The sequence below is a fragment of the Monodon monoceros genome, unplaced genomic scaffold (genome assembly GCF_005190385.1).
Source record: "Monodon monoceros isolate NGI ecotype Baffin Bay Population unplaced genomic scaffold, NGI_Narwhal_1 Super_Scaffold_10, whole genome shotgun sequence".
Classification (NCBI taxonomy): Eukaryota; Metazoa; Chordata; class Mammalia; order Artiodactyla; family Monodontidae; genus Monodon; species Monodon monoceros.
Window position 1 is genome coordinate 43,610,346 of NW_021703766.1, and position 11,967 is coordinate 43,622,312.

Consider the following 11,967-nt stretch of genomic DNA (forward strand, 5'->3'; position numbering starts at 1 on the left):
ACAAAGAAATGGGGGACACAGAAAGGCTTCCGTGCCCAGGAGCCCCACAGGGTCCTGCTCAGTTTCAGTAATAGGCATTATTTTAGGTGCTTTTTATTTCTGTGTAGTTTTCTTTCTTCTGGAACCGGAAAACAGCATGTGTTTGCTTTCTTGTTTTCTTTCAGATTTGGAGTCCAGATACAGGACCAATACTTTATCTCCAGAAAAGGACATTTATGAAATATATTCATTCCAGTGGGAGATAATGGAAAGAATTAAAAGCTATGGCCTTCAAGACTCCTTTTTTAGAAATGATTGGGAATGCAAAAGCAAGATTGAGGGGCAAAAGGAACCACAAGAGGGATATTTTGGGCAAGTGAAAATTGCTTCTGAAAAAATGTCCACTTACAAAAGGCATAATCTTCTTGCTGAGTATCAGAGAATTCATAATGGAGAAAAGTTATATGAATGTAAGGAATGTAGGAAGACCTTTATTCGTCGCTCAACACTTAGTCAACACCTGAGAATTCATACTGGTGAAAAACCTTACAAATGTAAAGAATGTGGGCAGGCCTTTAGACAGCGTGCACACCTTATTAGACATCACAAACTTCATACTGGTGAGAAACCCTATGAATGTAAGGAATGTGGGAAGGCCTTTACAGTCCTCCAAGAACTTACTCAACATCAGAGACTTCATACTGGTGAAAAGCCCTATGAATGTAAGGAATGTGGGAAGGCCTTTAGAGTACATCAGCAGCTTGCTCGACATCAGAGAATTCACACTGGTGAGAAGCCCTATGAATGTAAGGCATGTGGGAAGACTTTTAGGCAGTGTACACACCTTACTCGACATCAGAGACTTCATACTTCTGAGAAGCTCTATGAATGTAAGGAATGTGGGAAGGCCTTTGTATGTGGTCCAGACCTTAGAATACATCAGAAAATTCATTTTGGGGAGAAACCCTATGAATGTAAGGAATGTGGAAAGGCTTTTAGAATATGCCAACAGCTTACTGTCCATCAGAGTATTCATACTGGTGAGAAACCCTATGAATGTAAAGAGTGTGGGAAGACTTTTAGATTAAGGCAACAACTTGTTCGCCATCAGAGAATTCATACTCGTGAGAAACCCTATGAATGTATGGAATGTTGGAAGACCTTTAGTAGTTACTCACAACTTATTTCCCATCAGAGCATTCATATTGGTGAGAGACCTTATGAATGTGAAGAATGTGGGAAGGCCTTTAGACTACTCTCACAACTTACTCAACATCAGAGTATTCATACTGGTGAGAAACCTTATGAATGTAAGGAATGTAGAAAGCCTTTTAGATTGCTCTCACAACTTACTCAACATCAGAGTATTCATACTGGAGAGAAACCTTATGACTGTAAGGAATGTGGTAAAGCTTTTAGACTTTATTCTTTTCTTACTCAACACCAGAGAATTCATACTGGTGAGAAACCCTACAAATGTAAGGAATGTAAGAAGGCCTTTAGACAACATTCACACCTTACTCAGCATCAGAAAATTCATAATGGAATTTAATACAAGAAGGCTTTCAAATGTACATGTTACAGAACATCAGACAATTCATTTTTGAGAAAATTTGTTTCATGCTTATAACTAAGCATTAAAAAGTTTATATTTCAGAAAAAATTGTTGCTTTAAAACCTTCCACAACCATTCAGACATTGTATATCTTCAGCAAATTTATATGAGGAAATAATATAATGAATGCAGGAAAATCTTTAGCCTTATCTATCATTATCACCATTTCACCCCTTTATTACCAGTGTGTTATTAGATAAGGTACTTAAATTTCTGTGCCTCATTTTGCTCACTTGTAAAATGGTGATAGTAGTACCTATGTATATTAGTTATTTATTAGTGTGTAATAAATTACCACAAACTTAGTAGCTTAAAATAATACACATTATCTCAGTTTCTGTGGGTCAGGAGTCTAGGCATAACTTAGTTGGGTTCTCTGCTTCAGGGCCACTCACAAGGCTAAAATCAAGATTTCAACCATGGCTGAGTCTCATCAGAAGGCTCAACTGGGGAAGGGATGCGCTTCCAACCTCATGTGCTTGTTGACCGAATTAATTCACTGAGGGCTGTTGTGCTGAGGTCCTCAGTTTCTAGCTGGCTGTTGGCTAAATGCTGACTTCAATTCCTTGCTACATGGGCCTCTTCAAGGTGGCTGCTTACTTCATCAGAGTGTGCAAGCCAAGGAAGCAAGAGGCTGCTAGCATCAAAGAAGCTATCGTCTTGTGTAATCCAATCATTGAAATGACATTATTTCATCACTGTTTCTATCTTATTTTGGTTAAAAGCGAGGAACTAGGCCACCCTACACTCAAGGGAAAAGGCTTACACAAGAGTATGAATACCAGGAGGAAGGGACCGCTGGGGCCAATTCAGAGTCAGCCTGCTACATCATGTAATAGAATTGTTGTGAGGAGTAAGTAGTTAATACTTGGAAAAATAGCAGCCACATAGCATGTTTTCTGTAAATATTACCTATAGTTGTTATTAACATCATTAGTATTAGTGAATTCATATGAAAGGAATATCCTATAGAAGTAATAAATGTAGAAATGCCTCCTGTCACTGCTCAGCACTTACTAAACTTAAGATAATTTATTCTGGATAAAATCTAGGAGGTTATATTGAATGTGAGAAGTTCTTCATCACTTGAGCTGCATCCAAAATTTCATGCTGAAAAGAAACCTTATGAATTTTATGAATATGAGGTTGTTAAGAGTACAACTATTGGAAGAATCAAAGAGAAATATGAAATTATTTTCCCATAATAAATTCCAAAGAGTAAATGTTTTATAATCTCTCATCTCTGACCACCATTCAGTTAATTAGAAATTATCAAAAAGGTGGCATAAAGGAACTAACCACTTGGAAATTTAATTGTGTGTGTGTGTGTATGATACTCTTGTATAAAAGAAAGAGAACATTCCATTACAGTCAATATACTTTTTGATGCTCAAATTGCCCCATCTTCAGCCAGTGGGAGTTGGGTCTTTTCACGTGACCCCAATAGCAGTTTGATAATTTACTCAGTTATGGCTGCTATGGGAAATGCTTGGGTACCAACTAATCTGAAAACCAATAAATAAATGGAAAAATAAATATTTATTTTGCTTTTCCCATGTGAATCAAGTTTCAGAGTCACCCAAAGCTCATCAAATTAATTTTTTTTTAATTTAAGAAATCTCACCAGTAAATACAGAAAAATTGATAGGATTAGAAAAATTTTCTGGTTCCTAATGGAATAATGGGTCCAGAAAATGATCTTCAGTGGATATTAAAACGATTTGGGAAAAAGTTTATAGTGAGAACGTTACATTGGATTTATCAAGCTGACCACCTCTGAGCCCTTTATTCAATTTTAACGTCTATCAAGATGGGACTATCAGACAATAGGCACCTCCTGATACAATGCAATTAGGAAGTACATACCACTACCTATGAAGTCTTACTGCCAGAATAATGAACTGAAGGAATCAAACCTTTAAATCAAAAATTTTAAAGCCAAGAATTTGGGGAATAGATGAAAAAGTAAATGGCACCGCAAGTAAGCAGCCAAGCAGATCCAGAATGTGTAAAATTCTACAAAAAAAATGACCTGATTTCTTCAACTAATGAGTGGCATGAAAAAGAAAAGAAGGGCACTGTTAACAGATTTAAAAAGACGAGGCATATCAACTAAATTCAATATGTGGGTATTATTTGGACCCAGATTGAACAAAATGTAAAACAACATTTTGGAGACTGGGGGAAATGTGGACATGCACTGAGTATTAAATGATTTTTAGAAATATTAGTTTTGTTTGTTAGGGATGATAATGTCAATGTGGTTATTAAAAGATAGAACATCCTATGTGTTAGAGATACATATATATGAAATAAGATACCCAGATTTGCATTAAAATAACTCCAGCAAAAGAAAAAGAAAGCAAATTGGCAAACAGCTAGAAAGTAGATTAGCAAAATGTTGATAATTACTGAAGTAGAGTAGCTGTTTATGAAGGGTTCATTGTTCTAATATTTTTACTTTTTTATGTATTTTAAATATTTAAAATCAAAGCTGAAATTATACACTACTTAAGAAATGATTGTTAATGAGATGCCTGCATATCTAAATTTGTCAGATGTAACCAAAGTTCTATTCAGTGAGAAATGTGTGCCCCTGAATGCATTAAGGAAACTTCGTTTGTGGGCCCAGTCTTCATCTTCTTCACTTACCTGCAGCAATCAGTGCTGGGCCTGTCACGTAGATAAATGTATTAAAGGAATGAATAAGCATTTATGTCAAGAAACAAGAAACAGAACAAAGTAAAACCAACACAAGAGAAGCAAAGTACAATTGAAAGTAGAAATTAAGAGATTAGACACTAGTAGACTTCCAATGTTAATGACTGTATCTTGGCAGGTCTAATCAAGGAAAAGAAAATGAAATATAAACATTCAGCATTAATGATGATAAAAGTGATTACAGATTATCAATAAATTTTCCTTTTAATTATAAGGTAACACTGTATGTACTATATGTATTCCAATATATGTAAAAATATAGAGGGATTACATTTTCTTCTCTATAAGTATGTTATCACAATTGACTGTGCTCTAGAACCCACAGACCAACAAATAAATGTGTGTGTGTACGAAGTTCCTGTTTAAGGAAAAAATCTGATAGTTGTGTAGGTAAAAACCTTAAGAATAGATAATCCTTAACAAGATTTTACCAATTAATTTTACACAGGTGAAATAATCTGATACAAAACTAGATGAAGATAAAGAGCAAAATCTAGACCAACTTCACTTATGAAAATTCTATTCTTCATAATTCTAAATAGTTATATTTAGAATTTCTTACAAAATCAGTCTTCACTAATAGGCCAGTGTTTTGCCTTTCCCAAGTACAAAGTAGCTCCAGAAGACCAGTGTTTAACCAACATTCTCCACAAGTTTGCTTCAGGGAATACTAGTCCTTGATGATATTTGAAAAAAGATATCTTGGGAAAAAGTGTAAATGAAACAAAGGATAAAGTATCTACTTCTGGGGGAAATCCAAGTACATGTTATCAGCTTGTCGAAAGATGTATTAAATAAATTTTCATTTAACATAGTGTATCTCAAATTTACTTCATTGTGCACTTCTCACTCCAAATACATTTTAACACCTTTAGAATGTGAACCACTTTGGTAGATGCTACCATAACCACAATGAATGTCTTCAAGGATGTCATTTCAGACATGGTGAGTGATTGTGTTGGGAAGGGGTGAGGAAGGGCACTTTTCTTTTGCAGCTCACATTATACTCTGAAAGCAGCTTCCTGCTTGAATGGAAGGCTAGTGATTTTCTATAGAATGGAAAAGATTCCAGCCTGGTGCTTGATAATGTATGTATTAAACATGCTAAAATATTCTATTAAACAGTGATTAGGACAAAATGATTTTTCATTGTAATAAAAATGCTATATTGAATACCATTTTGTGCGGGTTTTTTTTTCTTATTTTTATTTTTTGGAATCAAGCCAGTTTATTGAGGGGCTTTGGGGGAGGGTCGAAAGGCGGGGAGGACAAAGAGATCCGATGTCCTCCCAGCCTGGACCTCCCCAGCTTCACAGTCGCTGAAAGCCGTTTTCTTATTTCTTTGAAGAGTTGAGACTCAAAGGTGCATATCTAGAAGTGCTGTGTATACTGTGTTTCACATATTGCTAGATTATTGCTCCATCATTGCACCAATATTGAATCCCTTCATTTATTGAATATGAGTGTCTGTACTTCCCTGATTGCAAGTGAATTGAGCACATTTTTTCATATGCGTTTATTGGCCAATGATGTTTCCCTTAGTGCTTTTTTTTTTTTTTTTTTGCGGTACGCGGGCCTCTCACTGTTGTGGCCTCTACCGTTGCGGAGCACAGGCTCCAAACGCGCAGGCTCAGCGGCCATGGCCCACGGGCCCAGCCGCTCCGCGGCATGTGGGATCTTCCCGGACCGGGCACGAACCCGTGTCCCCTGCATCGGCAGGCAGACTCTCAACCACTGCGCCACCAGGGAAGCCCCCTTAGTGCTTTTTTTATTCATGCATTTTCTCTCTTTCTTTTTGGGTTATCTCACTGATTTTTTTAGGATTTTTAAAATAATCCAGGTATTTATAATTCCAGGTATTACACATTTATAAATGTTGGACTTATTTTCTCTCAAGGTGGCTTGTGTTTTAACTGTGTTATGGTGTTTATTGTTTTGCATACAGTTTTCATTTTAAGCCATACCAAATAATTGTATTCTTTTTTATATTTTATGTTTTCTGCCATGCACCTGCAAATAGAAATAAGTTCCCTCAATATTTTTTATTATTTATTTTATTTCTATTTCTTATTGCAGTAGCCGGAGTTTTCAGAATAAAGTTGAATACTAGTGGGAATAACTTACCTCATTTTTCCAATTTAATGGAAATCACGTATCTATTTAAACATTTAGTATAATGCTTATTGACTTAGCGTAAATAGTCTGTTATATGTAAGTAGTTTCATTCAGTCCCTGTTCTGCTTAATGCCTGTTAGATTTTGTTGGGAGCTATTTTATCATCTGTTGGTGTGAACCTGTTTTTTCTCCTTTAATTTTCTGATGTGATGAATTATGCGGATTTCTTGACAAATTCAGGGGTTCCTACAACCATTCTTAGGTTGAGTAGTTCACTACAACAACTGACCCAACTCAGGAATGTAGTGCAGTTATGATTAGTTTTATTACAATGAAAAGATACAAATTAGAATCAGCTAAAGGGAGAGATGGATGCATAGGACAAAGTGTGGGAGGGATCCAAATGTGGAGCTTCTGGTCATCTTCTCCTTGAACACAAGGATGATATTACCGCCTCTTGGCCATGAGTTGTGACAATATGCACAAGAAAGCTTGCCCAAGCCTGTAGTCTCCAGGTTTTTTGTTGGTGCTCACATTCTGTCCATGAGGTTAGGCTGATCTTTAGCCTTCAACTCCTTCAGAAGGTTCAAGCTCACACCTTTCAAGTATGAGCATCGAAGTTTCAAGTCTCCAGTTCTTCCAGTGGTCAGAACTGATATGGCGTGTCCCAAAACCTCTATCATAAATCACATCGTTAGACTGGTGGCGAGAGCCCCCAAGCAAACAAAGACACTCTTATCAGGCAGGACATTCTATGGGCCTAGAGATTAATTACAAGTCTAAGGACATGCTGCCTGTAAGTAAAATTCTATACGTATATCCCACAAATGCTCAAATGCTTTGTATTTAACTTGATGTCATCACATTAGGCTGACAACGAGAATCTTTGTAATGTGGGCTTAATAAGAGCAGAGCTGCATGTCAAAGTGAATTTCATGTTTACCTATATTCTATTTTACCAATATACCAGAATAACACGATGTCTTAAAGGGTGCAGGTAGTTCAGAAGAAGTATTATTGGAAAAGGAAAGAAGAGTAAAAATACTCTACTATACCAAGGGATGGAGAGAAACATGTTATTGTTTATTTTATATAGGTAACATCTGTTTAATTGGTCCTATTACATTTCCATTCTCTTTTTTAAAAAGGCTTTTTTTTTTTTTTGCGGTACGCGGGCCTCTCACTGTTGTGGCCTCTCCCATTGCGGAGCACAGGCTCCGGATGCGCAGGCTCAGCGGCCATGGCTCACGGGCCCAGCCGCTCTGCGGCATGTGGGATCTTCCTGGACCGGGGCACGAACCCGTGTCCTCTGCATCGGCAGGCTGACTCTCAACCACTGCACCACCAGGGAAGCCCTGATATTTCTATATATTTCAAAATTATTACCACAGTAAGTCTAGTTATGATATGTCACCATACAAAGATATTACATAGTTATTGACTGTATTTCCCACAAGGTACATTTCATATCCATGACTCATTTACCGTGCAGCTGGAAGTTTGTACCTCTTAATCTCCCTCACTTATTTCTCTACTTCCCCCAACCCCTCCCCTCTGGCTTGTTTCATCTCTGTATCTATAGATCTGTTTCTGTTTTGTTATGCTTGTTCATCTGTTTTGTTTTTTGGGCTCCACATATAAGTGAAGTCATAGAGTATTTGTCTTTCTCTGTCAGACTTATTTCACTTAACATAATACCATCTAGGTCCATCCATGTTGCCGCAAATGGCATTATTTCATTCCTTTTAATGGCGGAGTAATATTTCATTATAATAAATACCATATCTTCTTTATCCATTCATCTGTTGAGGGGTATTTAGGTTGCTTCTATGTCTTGGCTATTGTAAATAATGCTGCAATGAACATTGGGGTGTATGTATCTTTTCAAATTAGTGTTTTCATTTTCTTCAGATACATAACAAGGAGTGGAATTGATGGATCATATGGTAGTTCTATTTTTAACTTTTTCAGGAATCTCCATATGGTTTTCCAGAATGGTTGCACCAATTTACATTCCCATCCACAGGGTTCCCTTTTCTCGACATTCTTGCCAACACTTATTGTTTGTCAGCTTTTTGTTAATAGCCATTCTGACAGGTGTCAGAATGATCAGGTCATTCAAGATGGCTGTTCTCTTGCTCTTTGTGAATCCCCTACTCGACCAGTTCCTCCTTCACCTGTAACCTACTCACGTGAACGTCTTTGCCTCCTGCCCCAGCTAGGGATGGTTCTAATCCTCCGGCCAGAATGGCCCCACCTGCTACTTTATTAAAGGGAAACATCTGCCCTCATGATGCATGTTACTCTGAGGGGCTGTGAGGGACGTGCCCCAGCTGCTGGTTTCCCTGGTAACTGGAGCCAAGCTGACGTCATTTCCCCCTATAAATTGTAGCCTCCTTCTCCCTTGAGTAGTAAAGACTGCTGCCATGTCCTACTCGCTGTCTGATGCACACTGTGGGGTGTCACTCCAGGACCTTGCTTCAGGTATGTAAGATCCTCTCACCCAATAAACCACTGATATCTCTGTTGCCATCTCTGGGCTCTTTCTTCGGTCTTGAGGCTGGGCAACTACAAGGCTTGCAGTTCTGTGGGGTACAGCGCAATAGTTGGCCAGCCAGGAGGCTGAGGAAACTCCCACAAGTGCCATGAGGTCAGGATATAAAGATGTCGGACAGAAGGTTATGGGGGTGATCCCGAGGTGGCTGTCCACTAGCATGTGGGGCCCTGTGGCAGCTGACTACCATGAGGTATGTCTTTCTCTTCCATTATATCAATGATATCCTGTTAACCTCAGAGTCTCTTTCCAGTTTAAAAGTAGCAGCCCAGGGGCTTCTCTGGTGGCGCAGTGGTTCAGAGTCCACCTGCCGATGCAGGGGACACGGGGTCGTGCCCCGGTCCGGGAAGATCCCACATGCCGCGGAGCGGCTGGGCCCGTGAGCCATGGCCGCTGAGCCTGCGCGTCCGGAGCCTGTGCTCCGCAAAGGGAGAGGCCACAACAGTGAGAGGCCCGCGTACGGCAAAATAAATAAATAAGTAACTTTAAAAAAGTAGCAGCCAAATGCTTATGGCTTATCTGACTGCACATGGATGGCTGATGAATAAAACACACAAGGACCTGGATTATCTACAAAAGACTAGCATCACCCTCCGACCCCTCACCCCTAAACAATTATATACACAAGCTTTAGGGATATTACCTCAGGGATAGGCTTGTGAATTGGACGTGGCCAGTTACCCGGAAGGGTTTGGTTGGGGCCTGTGGCAATGGCAAAATAATAGTAACCTTCTGGTCCCAGCTATGGCAGAGGGCAGAGCAACAATCTAGTGTGATGGAACAACAGCTATATGCATCTACGGTGCATTGCAAAGGTGGAAGACATTACCAAAGACCTACCCGAGTCATCTAACAATGCAAGAAAACCCTACTATTTGGGGTCTAGAACACCTGTGTGCAACATATAGGACCCCCATGGACATCAACAGTGAAAAAGGAAACTACTTTACCAGCCATGATGTTCAGGAATGGGCTGATTAAAAATGACATACGCTGACATTTCCACCTGCCCTCCAACCTCTCTGCTCCCGGGCTAATGGAAAGAATAAATGGACTCCTTAACAACTGATGTTGAAAACCCATGCTCTCAATATGCGGACCAGAGGCTAACTCAAGCCCTAAGGACTATAACTGAACATCTCAGGAGCAATTTTCCCAATGACCAAGCCATATTAACCCAGAGACAACTAGTCAACACAATGCGAGTTCAACGGTTGCCCACCGAAGGACGGTTGCCAACTACTGGTCAGGACAATAACTCACTCTGGCCCTTGCCACAGGGTCTACCTCCAGGGGAACACGTTATAAAATGGCCCTGGGACTGGCAGGTAAGTCCCAGGTGTTTGGAGTTTGCTGCCCCATGGGGGACAGGATTAGAAAGGGACTGACAGACTTCACCTGTCTCCTACTCGGCCCACCTGAGACTCCTAAGGTAATTACTCCGGGCCCCTTACTAGAGAAAGGCGCCATCATATTAACCCTGTGGTGGGTTGTTACACCACCTCTCCAGTATTCGGCACAAGCTGTGGGGCTAAGGGTGGACTGGTGGAATGGTACTGCAGGCCAGGACCACAGGCAGAGGTGGTATTATCTCAGAATGTGATTACTGCTTGTATTTTGTTTAATGGTCACGACCTTCCCTGTGTTGTGCCTGTTAAACATCTTACATTTTGTCCCTAGTGTGAGGGGAGGGAATTTGTTCATGGACTGGGCCACAGTGGAGGCCTCACTGTGAAATGAGTCTGATTGCTGGGTCTACAGTGAGAGGCTGTTGGTGTCCTCCTCTGGATTTCCATGAAAACTTGACCTGATAAGCATCTGGCTACAAAGTTTTTCTACCTCTTGGACTCTCGATATCCTTTAGATGCTGTTGTCCGTATTGCATTTGTGGTATTTGATTGCAGTGCACCTCTACATACCTGACCCCAGGGATATCTCGGAAGAGGGGTGGACCAAAATTGTAAGGGTCGTGCAGGGTATGTAGGGGTAGAGTGTTTGGTCAGGTCACCCAAGGTGGCTGTTCTCTTGCTCTGTGCATCCCCTGCTCGATCAGTCCTTTTTTTTTTTTTTTAAATAAATTTATTTATTTTTGGCTGCGTTGGGTCTTCGTTGCTGCACGCAGGCTTTCTCTAGTTGTGGCGAGCGGGGTATTTTCCGTTGTGGTGCGCGGACTTCTCAGTGCGGTGGATTCTCTCGTTGCAGTGCACAGGCTCTAGGCACGCAGGCTCAGTAGTTGTGGTGCACGGGCTTAGTTGCTCCGTGGCATGTGGGATCTACCCGGACCAGGGCTCAAACCTGTGTCCCCTGCATTGGCAGGCGGATTCTCAACCACTGCACCACCAGGGAAGCCCTCGATCAGTCCTTTCTTTACCTGCACCCTACTCACGTAAACGTCTTTGCCGCTTGCCCTAGCTATGAATGGTTCTAATCCTCAGGCTGGAATGGCTCCACCTCCTAGTTTACTAAAGGGAAACATCTGCCCTAGTGATGCTTGTTAATCTGAGGGGCTGTGAGTGATGTGCCCCAGCTGCTGGTTTCCCTGGTAACTGATGAGTCAAGCTGACATCAATCGCCCTATAAATGGTAGCCTCCTTCTCCCCTGAGTAGTGAAGACTGCTGCAGTGTCCTGCCCACTGTCTGTAAGATCCCCTGTCCAAAAAACTATTGACGTCTCTTGCTGTCTCCAGGCTTTCTTTGGTCTCTAGGCTGGGCAACTACAAGGCTTGCAGCCCAACAGTGTGCAACTCTGGCCCATTTACCAGGTGACCTGAAAATCTGGTGGTTTTAAGTGGGGCCCAGAACAAGAGAAGGCTCTGCAACAGGTCCAGGCTGCCATGCAAGCTGCTCTGTCACATGGACCATATGATCCAGCAGACCCAGAATGTTTGACAAAATATCTCGGCACCATGGTCCAGCCATATTGACACACAAAATTAACTATCACAAAGATATTAAAAACTATAAACAAGTAAGCGTCATTCAG

General features: G+C 40.6%; 1 protein-coding gene across 1 annotated transcript in view; it reads left to right on the plus strand.

The window, feature by feature from the left end:
• LOC114889515 (zinc finger protein 420-like) overlaps window positions 1–4,443 on the plus strand; it is a 140,083-nt gene extending 135,640 nt beyond the window's left edge. Inside the window, 2 exon segments of the mRNA XM_029212871.1 lie at window positions 413–1,432; window positions 1,434–4,443. Of these exon segments, the coding sequence (XP_029068704.1) occupies window positions 413–1,432; window positions 1,434–1,586 (1,173 nt within the window). The 3' untranslated portion in view covers window positions 1,587–4,443.
• The last annotated feature ends 7,524 nt before the right edge of the window (window positions 4,444–11,967 follow it).